This window comes from Crocodylus siamensis, chromosome 15 (genome assembly GCF_052110815.1).
Source record: "Crocodylus siamensis isolate JL-2025a chromosome 15, ASM5211081v1, whole genome shotgun sequence".
NCBI lineage: Eukaryota > Metazoa > Chordata > Crocodylia > Crocodylidae > Crocodylus > Crocodylus siamensis.
The window spans coordinates 19721285-19734963 of record NC_143409.1 but is presented as its reverse complement, the minus strand read 5'-3'; the positions used below and the strand labels follow the sequence as shown (position 1 = coordinate 19734963).

General features: G+C 50.0%; 1 protein-coding gene across 2 annotated transcripts in view; it reads left to right on the top strand.

Annotated features, from left to right (window-relative positions):
• The window catches only part of GALK2 (galactokinase 2), an 88602-nt gene that overhangs the window by 68110 nt on the left and 6813 nt on the right, over nucleotides 1-13679 (top strand). For both annotated transcript variants that reach the window (XM_090028700.1, XM_090028701.1), the window contains one exon: nucleotides 9042-9243. In XM_090028700.1, coding sequence (XP_089884826.1) covers nucleotides 9042-9243 — 202 coding nt within the window. The remainder of the gene's footprint in view (nucleotides 1-9041; nucleotides 9244-13679) is intronic.

Below are 13679 nucleotides of genomic sequence, written 5' to 3'. Positions count from 1 at the left end.
TATCCCCAAGATTCCTTGACCCTACCACTCAAGAATGCATCCTTGGTTATGGCGACTCCTGACCTCGTGCATATTTGACATTATTCCCTTGTCACCTGTTTGATGTTGCGAATGCTGTATCTATGGCAGAATGCAGCTGTCCTTTTGAACGTGAGACTTGTCTGCCTTCTTTCTTGTCTTTTTACCTCCATGTTGAGGTATAATTCCAAGAAAAGGGGGTTGCTAAACCTTAAGTAGTCATCTAATCAAATGTAAAAGTATTGGAGAAGGAGTTGGCTACCACTCCAGAGAATTGTTGTTTTAGATCTGAATTCTAAGTACATAAAGCTGTTGAAGGATAACAATCACCCAGCCTAGTGAAGTTAATAAGGAGGTAAAAGGGTAATGGAAGTACGCTAACTTTTTTTGAAAGATACTGACATAAGGTCAAATACCCCTGAGAAAGCTGAGGATGGGAAATGCATACGCATAACTTACTGTTTGGCCTAGAATAGTATTCCTCTTATGTCATCTGAACTAAAGACAATGCATTCTGGAATCCCTTTTGTGAATTTGCATGTTATGCATTTTATTTAAGTCAAGGGGAGGTAAACAGGAAAACAAAATATCCTCAAAGGTGGGGTAAATAGTATATTTACATAGCTGGGGCAGGGACATCACTGATCTCAGGGCCTATGCCTTTGGACCATCATGGGGCATCAGATGTTCAGATGCAGTGGCTCAGGCTAGAATCTGGAAGGCGCTAGAGCAGCCCTCCCTTCCCTTCTATAGTACTGAGCTAAGGGGGTGGGGGGGAAGGAGATTGTGGCCAGGCTCTGGCAGGACATTCTGATTGATTAGCCTAGCAGGGAATTGATAATAGTGTTTAGGGAGGCTGCCTAAAGGTATTTCCAGCCCTGGAGAGGGGCAGAGAGGGGTCAGTTCCCTGCAGGCCGCAGTGAGAGAAGAGCAGCTGAGCATCTTGGCAGGCAGAAACTGCAGAATGTGCCTGAGGAACACTGTGGGAGTGACCCCGAGGCAGGTAGAGGCCTGCACACATGCAGCGGGTGGTATTCTCCGGAGCGGAGCTGCAGCTAAGGATCTGGACTGAGGGAGTCCCAAGGCCCGAGAGAATCTCCAGACTGGAGTTTTTCAACAGAAGATCTGGAGGAGGGCCTGAAGGGGGAAAAAAAAAAAAAAATAGAGGTACAGGTAGAGCCTTTCTACACATGGGGGAAACCCCAAAGAGACTGTTAGCGTTCATAGGGGAGCAGGGTAGGTTAGCACATTGCAAAGAATGGACTAAGGGATTTTTTTGTCTGGATTATGGTGTTTGGGATGTTGAGCACTTGATCACGAGTAAAAGGGACATTGCCGGAGCCTGACAAGAAGGCTGAGAAGCAGCCAGAGAGTTCTGTGGGTTTTTTTGCTGTTTCTTTTGATTTTCTTGAGCATAGGCCAAAACCGGCTCCTGGAAGGGTGTACCCAAAAGAGGCCCAAGGCCTCCCTGGGGTAGAGGGCCAAAATAAGGCCACAACAGGCACAGCACTGCAGCTTGGCTGCGGAAGAACGTTGTGAACATTGTGAATATTGGGAATCTGGAGAAGCTAGGCTGGAGTAAAGGGGAGGTTTTGCAGCCCCACAGAAGAAACAAGGATCAAGATCAGGCAGGATCACCATGGGCAGTGCCTCCCAGGAATATATACGTCATCAAAGTCGTGGCAGGCGGGAAAACGTAAGATCCACTTCCTGGCAGACCAGGTGATCCAGAGCCAAGGTCCACCCTGTCACCACCCGTAGGCAGACGAGCTCAGGGCAGTGCTAGCAAGCCCTGTAACATCTACAGTCGTCACAGTGGCTCATTCAGGGAAGGAGGAGGGCTGCTGCCCTCTGTGCAGGCAAGGAGACCCGTGTGGACCTCTGATCCCTGTCATGCTGGGTTGCAGGGCAGGGAAACAGCACAGAGCAGCAAGCAAGCCTGCTGGTCTCTGCTGCGCAACTCGGCTTCACGGGGAGCAGAGATTCGCGCTGGTGGTCTCACCACCACTGCCGACCCCGCGCTGTCCTGGCGTTGCATGGCAGGGCAGTGTGGGTTTGTGCCACATAACCCGGCTCTGGGGAACAGAGATCCAGGGCAGTACAGGGCGGACAGTACCAGTGAGGAGACCCCCTGCGCGGATCTCTGCTTCCTGCAGAGCCAGGTCATGTGGCAGGGACCAGCACTGACCTGCCACGCAACCTGGCTCTGCAGGGAGTAGAGCTCCGTGCCAGGGGTTTCCTTGCTGCTGCTGCTGACCCCACACTGCCCCAGATCTCTGCTCCCTGCAGAGCCAGGTTATGTGGTATGGACCCACACTGCCCTGCCATGCGACCTGGCTCCTCAGGGAGCAGGGATCTGTGCTGGGGATCTCCTAGCCACCACTGCCCACCCCATACAGCCACGCATCACCTGGGAAGCGTGGGGTGGGCAGTGGTGGCTAGGAGACTCCCGATGTGGTTCTCTGCTCCCCACAGACCTGAGTTGCACAGCAGGCCAGCAGTGTACAGCTGTTTCCCTGCAAGCCCTGCTCTGAAACACCAACATTTTTGGAAACATTTCTGAAATTTTTTGGATGCCTTTTTTTTGTTTTGGAGATGTTTTGGAGCCTTCTGTTTCGATTCGGATTTGGTGTTTCCAGCACTGAAATGGCCTGAAACACCTCCAAAACAAAAGAGCTGCCAGAATTTCACACAGCCCTAGTGCACCTATGGTCAGACTTAAGAAACATAAAAGCAAACAGGTGCAAGCAGGATGGGACCCAACTACAGCATTCAGGTGAACATTCAGCAAGGAAAGCTTCTTCATGGCTATGATACCATAGGAGAGACCTTTCTTCAACCTCCTGAATATGTCCAGCTGGCTTCCGGATTGGTTAGAACTGGTAAAGATTGTGGCTCCAAACATTCCTCCTTGTCACAGAGTGGGACCTACGAGCACCGTGAGCTCGCTAGCGCCCCCTGCTGTGTCAATTAAGGTGATCCAGCACCCTCTACACGCCCGCCACGTCTTTGCTGTTATGAAGTTCAGTATGGGAGGCTGCCTACTTTCACCTTAGACACTGCGCTGGTGTTACCTCCGTTCCCAGTGGGGTGCTCCAACACCCCCAGCCTTATGGGCAATGCGTGCCTCCTACCTCCCCTTCAGCACGCCCCAAGCCTCGCAGTTGTCCCTGGATGTTATTAGGTCCCTTACCCCCTAGTGCCCCTGTCTAGCACCCCTGGGCTCGTCATGCCCTGGTGCCACTCTCTGGCACCCCTGAGCTTGCTATACACTTGGCACCCCCTGGGCTTGTCATGCCCCGGCACCCCTCTCAGGCGCTTCTGAAGTTATTATGCGCCTGGTGCCCCTTCACCAGTGCCCCTGGGCTGTTCGCGCAACTTGAGCCCTTTTACCAGCGCCTCTGGGCCGGTCACGCACCTGGTGCCCCTTTACTGCCGCCTCTGGGCCGGTCCTGCAACCCGCTCCCCTTTACCGGCACCCTTTAGGCTTGCCGCATAACCTGCGCCCCTTTACCAGCGCCTCTGGGCTCGTCATTTAGCCTGCGCCCCTCTATCGGCGCCCCTGGGCTTGCCTCGCCCTGGCAACGCCCCACTGGGGCGTGTCTTGCGCTTTCCATGCTCCTCGCCCTCTCTGGGGCCTCTCACCCCCCTCTGGGCTTTTCTGCCCTCCCTTGGCCTATGCCACACTCCTCGCCCCCCTCTGGGGCCAGCACCGCACCTCCCGCGCTGCATGCCCTCTCGGGCTGGGGCTACAACCCCTACACACCGAGCGCCTCGCCGGCACTCTCTCGCCACATCCACAGCGGCACCAAACGCTGTGCCACCCTGGCACTGCTCGCCGTGCCCCACTGGGCACCGGGAACTCCCAAGCTACTGGGGAGCCCCCGTGAGGCCTCCTCACACCCCTACAGCCTCACCCAGTCCTCCGGTGTAATAATTACAACTCAAACTATAAGCCAGCCGACTATAATGCATCATAAGCCCCCAAGCTTATAATACCAACTCTCTCATACCTCCGTCAGGGTTCTCTCTACCCCTGCATCATCACAGCCGGTCAGAGTGGTCAGGCTGCAACCATCGACTCGGGCTGCTCAGCTCTCCCGCAGAGCTCCTGCGGCTGTCTGGAGGGAACTACTCTCTAGGCTCCAGCCTGGGCCGTTTATAAAGGCCCGGCCCTGCCCCCTTCTGGTCACTTGACCTGCCTGGTTGCTGCAGCAACTGGCACCTGAGCTGCCCCTAGTGACTGGCAGCTCCTTAACTCTATTCTAGGAACAGGGCACCTAAGTGCCCCTGTGACACTCCTCCCCCCTTAAGTTCCAGACTCACTGGGGGGGTGTCCTTCCAATTCCTTGCAGCATTATCCCTCCAGGATCTTTTCTTGGTCCTCCTGCAGGCATTTAACTGCGCATGTACTGGAGGCGGAGGTTTTAAGGTGCCCCCTACTCGCCTTTTACCCGAGATGCATCACGTGGGATTTGTTGGGGGATACCCGCCACAGGTAGCCCCCCCACATTAGCCATCCTCGGTAAATTGCCTACTGCGCCAGCTGAGTCTCTGCCCCTTCCTGAATACTCCTTTTGCCGTCCGACCTCCGGGGTTCTCTCTTCTTCGTGGTTGGGTGGTGTCCGCCTTGCATCTCGCCATCGTCAAGGTCCTGTAGCCTGCCCTAAATTTCCCACTGATGGGTCAGCACCTTCCATGTCGCTTCTGCTGTATAAAATTCAATCCTCCCTTGGGCTGTAGATCGCCCTCTGTACCCTTTGTAAACTTTAACAAAGGCTACTCTGCCTACCTTGGCTTCTACGACCGTCCTCAGTGTCCTCCAAGAGGCTTTCTTGGGTAAGCCATTCACATGGAGGTAAAGCCTTTGTTCCGTCCCCGCTCTACCCTTAGTAAGCAGCTGCTTCTCCCTACTACTCAGCCCTTTACCTCTATTTTCTCTCTGGGCCTGGACTGCGCTCCTGCTTGCTAAGCCACCTTTCATATCCTGCCGCCTCGGCCTAAGGACTCCCGTCGTCTTTCCCTTAGATCTCAGACATGTGGGTTCCCTATGGAGTGGAAGGCTTCTGCCTGGCACCGTTCCCGCCTTTGTTCCTGCCCCCTTTGCCACGGCGGTAGTTTCTGGCAACTCAGAGCCCCCCATGGCTCTTTCTCTTTCACTCAGCAGCAAGGTGAGGCTTTTCAGTTGTTCCCTCACTTGGCTCATCTCATGGGCTTGGTGTTCACGACACTGACCCCATTTGTGGTCGCAGTAATCTTGAGCCGTCAGCAGAACCTCTTTCTTTAGGGCCTCCAGCTTCTCAGTTATGAAGCCTTTCACCTCTGCATTTCTCCCTTGCTGTTTGGGGTCGGCCCCTTCCCCAGGATCTCCCTGGCTCCCCTTCATGGGACACCCCTCTCTCTTTTGTTCTTGCCTTAGTTTAATTGTCACGTTCCCCACGCTTACTTCCGAGACTTGAGAGCTTGCATGAGCTTCTCTCCCTCTCGCCTCTCCACTTCAACAGTCTTCCTTTCTTGGGCCAATTGCCCTTCAGGCTCTTCTACCTGTTGCCTTAGGGAGCTCATACTCTCCGAAGTCTGCACTTCCGTTTCTATGGAAAATGTGGCCTTTAGCCCCTGACTCTCCTTGGCCTTGCGGACCTCTAAGGTTAGCTGGGCATTAGTCTGGCTCTCCGCTCGGAGAGTCTCTAGTGTTTGAATCTGTTCCCCAAGACGGTCCTTCTCAGTTTGCAGACTCTGCACTTGCCCCCTTAGTTCCTCATTCTCCTTGCTAGCGCTTGCTAGTTCTGCCTCGTAAAGGCGGTTATCTTTTCCATCTGCGTTGCTATTGCCTTAGAGTTCGGCTCCGTTTGGATGCGGTCCTCATTTAACTCCTTTTGTACTGTATCAACTAAGCGTTCGGCCCCTCCACATCTGTCTCACCAACGCTCCAGGTCCTCCTGAAGGTCCTGTATCTACTCCCCTTGAGCACGGAGCTCTTTGCACAGGGCCGTTATAACTTCCCTTGACACTTCTAATTTTTGTTGCAACTGTGCTTGTTCCTCTGTCAGGATCCTGCTGGCCTCAAGGGCCTGATCCCTCCAGTTCCCCAGCTCCGCCTGCATCTTGCACAGCTGGTACTCTCTATCTTGGCTCTTTTTAGCTTTGAGAGCCATTGCCCGTTCTAATTTCTTATTCTGATCTGTCTCCATAGCTATGAGGCGTCTAATTTCCTTCGCTGCCCCCTCCTTCTTACCCGGTGACCAGTGTCGCTCGAGGGCGGCTGCTTTCGCCTCAGCGCTTTCCTTTTGGGCCTTTACAAGTTCCAGCTCCTGCTCGAGCCGAACCATTTGTTCCTCACTCTCCCCCATTCTCAGTCGCCATAGGAACTCCAGCGATGCCTGGCCTTCTACAACCCCTTCCTGGGTCGTGTCTTCATAAGCCATATCTAGTTGCCCTAGGGCCTCAATCTCGCCACAGCAACCTGAGCAATGGGTATGCATCCCCAATTCTGCGTTCATTTTTATGTTAGCTTTCTGGGTTCATTTCCCTTCGCAGGGACACGGGTTCTATCCCCGTGCATGGCCGACTTCCCGGCCAATGCACCAGTTGTCACAGAGTGGGACATACGAGCGGCCATGAGCTCGCTAGCACCCCCTGCCATGTCAATTAAGGTGATCCAGCACCCTCTACTTGCCCGCCACATCTTTGCTGTTATGAAGTTCAGTATGGGAGGCTGCCTACTTTCACCTTAGACACCATGCTGGTATTACCTCCGTTCCCAGTGGGGTGCTCCAACACCCCCGGCCTTATGGGCAAAGCGTGCCTCCTACCTCTCCTTCAGCCCGCCCCAAGCCTCGCAGTTGTCTCTGGACATTATTAGGTCTCTTGGCCTCTAGCGCCCCAGGGCTCGTCATGCCGCCCTATTTACCCTGCACCCCTTTACCGGCACCCTGAGCTTGCTATACACCTGGTGCCCCCTGGGCTTGTCATGCCCCGGTGCCCCTCTCAGGCGCTCCTGAAGTTATTACATGCCTGGTGCCCCTTCACTGGCACCCCTGGGCCGCTCGCGCAACTTGATCCCTTTTACCGGCGCCTCTGGGCCGGTCACGCACCTGGTGCCCTTTTACCGGCGCCTCTGGGCCGGTCACGCACCTGGTGCCCTTTTACCGGCGCCCTTGGGCTTGCCGCGTAACCTGCACCCCTTTACCGGCGCCTCTGGGCTCGTCACGCCCTGGTGCCCCTCTCTGGCACCCCTGGGCTTGCTATACACCTGGCGCCCCCTGGGCTTGTCATGCCCTGGCGCCCCTCTCAGGCGCTTCTGGACTTATTACGTGCCTGGCGCCCCTTCACCGGCACCCCCCGGGCCGCTCGTGAAACTTGCGCCCTATTTACCAGTGCCTCTGGGCCGGTCACGCACCTGGTACCCCTTTACCGGCGCCTCTGGGCTGGTCCTGCGACCCACGCCCCTTAGGCTTGCCGCGTAACCTGCGCCCCTTTACCGGAGCCTCTGGGCTCGTCATTTAGCCTGCACCCCTCTATCGGCACCCCTGGGCTTGCCTCACCCCGGCAACGCCCCACTGGGGCCTGTCTTGCGCTTTTCACGCTCCTCGCCTTCTCTGGGGCCTCTCACCCCCCTCTGGGCTTTTCCGCCCTCCCTGGGCCTATGCCACGCTCCTCACCTCTTTCTGGGACCAGCACTGCGCCTCCCGCGCTGCACGCCCTCTTGGGCTGGGGCTACAACCCCTACACACCGAGCGCCTCGCCGGCACTCTCTCGCCACATCCACAGCGGCACCAAACGCTGTGCAACCCTGGCACTGCTCGCCGTGCCCCACTGGGCACCGGGAACCCCCAAGCTACTGGGGAGCCCCCGTGAGGCCTCCTCACACCCCTACAGCCTCACCCGGTCCTCCGGTGTAATAATTACAACTCAACAAACCATAAGCCAGCCGGCTATAATGCATCATAAGCCCCCAAGCTTATAATACCAACTCTGCTCTATGCTGGCTCTCTCTCATACCTCCGTCAGGGTTCTCTCTACTCCTGCATCATCGCAGCCGGTTAGAGTGGTCAGGCTGCAACCATCGACTCGGGCTGCTCTGCTCCTGCTCCTGCGGCTGTCTGGAGGGAACTACCCTCTAGGTTCCGGCCTGGGCCGTTTATAAAGGCCCGGCCCTGCCCCCTTCTGGTCACCTGACCTGCCTGGTTGCTGCGGCAACCGGCACCTGAGCTGCCCCTAGTGACTGACAGCTCCTTAACCCTATTCTAGGAACAGGGCACCTAAGTGCCCCTGTGACACTCCTACACAAAAAGACAGAATTGGAATCATACTCTATCAGTGGATCTGGGTCCTTTAGAACAAAGGAGCCTTCACGATCCAGGAGGCCTTGGCAGTGTCAGGATATATACATTCTCCTATACAGCAAAGAGATCAGCTGTTTGCACTAAGAATTTTAGTGCTTTTTAAATCAGGTCCATAATTAACTACCACATTAATCCCATTGCTTTCCAGTGTTGTCTTGAAATCATAATGGACCATCATTTCAGTAGAATCAGGCCCTATACATGTTAATATATACATATTTGTGTGTGTTTAATGTCAATTAGAACCAGCTTCAAATGTTTTGCAAATACATTCTTTGAAAGATATTTCCATTCCTCATTACAAATCTTATGGCCTCAAATGGCCAGACCAGTTCTAGTTGCTGTAATGTGATCCTAAAGCACTTTGCACACTGTTTATATAAAGAGCTGGCTTCATTTACCCTACACTTGTTTTATTATAGTCTTCTTGGCACATGCATAAAATTGTCAAAACTAAAATTATAAATACTTTGGTCTTGAGGTTTCCCAGTGTTAAAACAGAGCTTTAGCGTAGAAATGTGTTGGTTGTAGCAAAAATCTTTGGTCTCTGAGTTCTAATATAAATTAGAAAATTAAAAATAGCTGAAAAATTTAAAACAGTGAAGTTTCCATTGGTTCCTTTTCAGTTAGACATGTGTGCATGGATAATTAACATCGATTATTTTTCACTTTCTTTAGTCACCACCTTTAAATTGTACCAGCGTGCTAAGCATGTATACAGCGAAGCTGCCAGAGTGCTGGAGTTTAAGAAGATATGTAGCGAGGCACCTGCCAACGCAATCCAGCTGCTGGGAGAATTAATGAACCAGAGTCATATCAGCTGCAGGGACATGTATGAATGCAGCTGTCCTGAACTGGATCAGCTGGTGGACATCTGCCTGTAAGTCCTGACAGCCATGAAAGTGAACTTCAATTGAGAATATGGTTTGAATTGATGAGAAAATACAACCTCATTAAGCTGTGGTAATTTGAAAATGAAAGAAAAGTAGTTTCCTTCAGGGACATTTATATGGTCAAATGTTTACCCATTGACATCTGAGTAATGCGTATCAGATGAAGAACATTGTTTATAGGGTTACAGTGGACTGGGGGTTCAGATTTACTGCTCATCAAAATTCTCACAGTCTATTAAACTGGCTTTTCCTTGTGAAGATTTCAGAAGAGGTCACTATTTGTTTTCTCATTTGTTATATAGTCTATTTATCTTCCTTAACAAACCACTGCTGGCCACAATTGCAGTGTATTCTTTAATGTTCTGATGTTGCCTTAAAATCATAATGGAACATCATGAAAAGTTTGGTGCACTTTAACTGAAGTCCTCAAATGCTAGACTATAGAGAAATGGTTAAATACTGAATATGTTTTAGCACAGCTTTTACAAGAACTAACAGAGACAGCTGCCAAAATGTAGGGTCATTGTGAAAGAACTCATGCTGGTCTCCTAGCGTTCCCTTACGTTTTGAGGGTTGGAGATCTGGAATGAGGAGTTTTCTAAGCTGGCAGTGGGGTAGAGGCAGCACCTAAAGTTCTTTGGGCTGACCCTGATTAGAAAATTCTTGAGGTGAAAGCCATGCAAGGAGCTTATTGAACAACGGATGTTAGAGGTGGGGAATTTATTTCACACAGCATTAGCCATAGGTACAAACTGGAACCCAAACCCTCAAGAGCTTATATTCCAAACAGAAAAGGCATTTCAGAAAAGAGATGAGCTGAACCAGAAAACACAGGCTATCACGTATGCCATCCTGTTATTGTCATAATCTTTATCCATAGTGGAAGATGAGAACTGGTTATTATAGATAATTTACAAGGAAAAATACAATTAACTAGACGGTATTTGCGGTTTAGTTTTATCCAGTACTACAGAACCAGCGTATTAAACTAAATAGTTTGGTCCCACATAATTTTCATGTGTAACTCGCATGTCTAGAGCATCCAGTGCATTGTTAGCAAAGATATCATTGTGCTGATTTTGATCAAAAGTCCCTGGCTATAGGAAGAGTTTAATGAATTCAGTATGGCTGAATGTAATAGTTATCTTAATAGTGGCCTTTGGGATGCATAATGGTTTGGGGTTAAGTAGTTAAACAAAGCTTTACTACCCATCACAAGGGAAGTGTATAGTTATAATCACATAGTGCCATGGGAGCACCATACATGAAGAGTTTGCAGGATTTATGTCATGAACTGTAGTTTCATTGTCTTTAAGGAACCAAGGTATTCTGTGAGACAGTGTTGTGCAATTTGCACTCTTGCTTTCGAAAGAGCTAGAAACCTCATTGGTTTGAAGATTTCTGTACTGGTAACTACATTTTTCTTGTTAAAGTTCAAATGAAACTGGTTTATGGTGACAATACAAATGTCATCAGCTGGCAATATGACACAGGCTTTATCATCCATAAGTAAGTCATCCTCATATGACTCCCATCCATCAAGACTGTAAATCTATATTAGTTCTCAGGGTATGGAAAATACCAACAGTTTACTATGGGGTAAAAAGGAACTGAGCTTTACCATGTGTCTGCCTACATACACACAATAAATAGAAGCAAAACCCTGAAAACCTTCTCTTTCACTGACTAAGCTATCACAGTTTAGCTTTCACTTACTGTGGAATAAGAACATGTACAAGAACAGATGACAGAAATAGGGTAGGGTATAATGGATGGGGCTCTAAGTTTTTGTATGATGGTACCCTTTATACATAAAGGCAGAATGCAGGGTAGGGTGGTACTTACAGGCTAGCTTGTTCAGAGGCACACATTTTTATAAACTATAGCCTACTTTGTCAGATGCTACTTCGTCATTCACAGCAGTTGACAAAGTGGCTGAAGACTACAAAAGCTCATGCCGCATGAATGAGTTAGTCTAAAGCAGGGGCAGGCAATTATTTCGGGCAGAGGGCCGCTTACCAAGGTTTGGCAAGCCATTGAGGGCCACATGACAGGCAGCCAGGGGCAGATAAGTATTAATTTTCTCAATTTTTAGGGGCCCCGCAGGCTGGATAGAATGGCCTGGAGGGCCGCATCCAGTCCAGGAGCCGTACCCCTGGAAGATGCCAGCATGTTTTGCCTTCTGCCCAACTTCAGACTATCACTAACTATTTCTCTCTCCTTATATATGTTAATGAACATAATTATTTTTTTATGAAAGCCTCTATTATGTTCAAGGTGCTTTCCAGGCAGACAAAAACTCACAACTCCAGGAATCTAATTAAAAACTTTAGAACATTTAAAAGATTCTTTCATGTATGAATTATGTGTTCCTAAGGTCCCTGGCAGACATTACACTGAAGACATTATTAACCTGATAATCACATCCTAAATAGTAATCTGCCACATGTTCAAAACAGAAAACCAACCACAAAATTATCCCACAAAAATGTGTAATATTTTGTGGCTGGTTTCCATTGTGCTTTAAATTAAACATTTGGTAGGGTCTCCACCATGCAGCCTGAAGCCAGCTGCATGGCAAGGCTTGGCTGACAGCACCCCCATGCCAGCCGGCTGACAGCCATGTGGTGCATGACAGCCATGGGGTTGTACCCTGCTGTTTTTAGAGTGCTAATTCAAGGGGACTTCATCAGGTGGGCTGAGGTGCCAGATCATGGGGAGTCAATCCAAAAGATTGACTACCTTGCGCTACAACCCCCAGAGACCTGCATACCAAAGTACTTGACACATCCCAACCACAAGGACTCTGGATCCCCATGTACCAGGATGTTTAAAAACTGCATGTGCAGTTGAGCTGCACGCAAGGTTTTCTAATATCCCAATGCATTGTGCTCTGGGAAAAGCCCAAGTGTAGTCCCATCTGATTATCAATCCCAGCCCTGGGACTATACCAAGGTCTTGAAATGGCTGTTTGTCAGTCCCAGTCCCAGGACTAAACCAGTTCCCACCACATTGCAAGCACCTGGCTTTCAACTTGATGGTGCAGGGTGTGTCTGAGATTGTGATCCTGGGATCCCTCTGTTTTCGCAAGTAGTAATAGCACAATTAGGATCTTATTCCCAATCCCAAAATTGTACCTTTTGCCATGCATGTGTGACATGGCAGGATGTGCAACTGTTGGGATCGGGGATCATCTCTCATCGTGCCATTAAATGAACCTGTGCCAGGTATTTGAGATGCAGCAGAGGAAGGACTGATACCCACTACAGTTTGATAGTAGTTTAATAACAATTTTATTTCTTCATAAGAGAAAAAACCCTGCATCTAACACATTAGCCACATGCTGTTTATTGTTTATGCTATGACTGACTGCATAATGGGATCAGCTTATTATACCAACTCAAACAATGGGATGATTCCAATGTAGCTGGCCAAGGCAGCTAAAGGGGAACTACTTTATATAGAGAGTAGAAGACAACCGTGCTGGTTGAAGGCTCCCAACACTGCTGGCCTTCACTATTTTTTGTTATGAAAATACTCTGGCTGCAGTCTTGACCAGTACTAGACACATGCAACCAGTTCTGTAACTGTTGCTGAAGAGGACAGAAGGAAAATATTAAAATGAAGGACTGCTGTATTTTAAGTCAAATACATTACCAAATAGACAGCAGTAGGGAAGAGAAAATGAGCTGTGTAGCAGAAGGCATAGGCACACTGCAGGCTGCAGCATATTACAGAGATACTAACACTAGCTCAGGTATCAGAAGTAGTCTAGCCAGGGCCACCTGGAGCTCAGTGTGATTAAGAAGCATGGAACTCCTTAGCCGTGGACAGACATGCTGCTTTTATAGCAGTACAAAAGTAGAGTGGTAAGAGATGTAGACAGACATGTAGACCGCTCAGCTAGAACACTACATTAATGTTGGCAGTCCCTCCATATGAAGAGGATCATCTTCTAGTAAATAAGAACATCATTGGTGAGTCCAGAGATGGCTGTGTGAGGAAAGAGAAGAGCCCCAGGGAAATAAATTGGTCCCACCTGAATGGTGAAGAACTCTGCAGGGCTCATTCTTCACCCGGTGTTTCAGGAGCGGGGGGGGGAGTCAGCCAAAACTCCAGGATAAAAGGAGACCCAGGGCAGGCAAAAGAGGAACACCAGAAACTGGAAGTGGCTGATTCAGGCAGAGAGACGGCAGGGATAGCTGAAGGCACTGAGAAAGCAACAGAGACCAGGTTTAAGAGAAGCAGCTCTGCAGAGGGAGCTGCCAGGGGAGAGAACCCTGAAGGAAATGCTCAGAGAGAAATTCACACTGCCACGGGGCAGTTAGAAGGTACCATAAAGACCCTAATAGCAGGGCTGAAGAAAAAAGGTAACATAAAGTTAGGAATATAAGGCCAGGAAAAGTACCAGTTTGTTTTCATT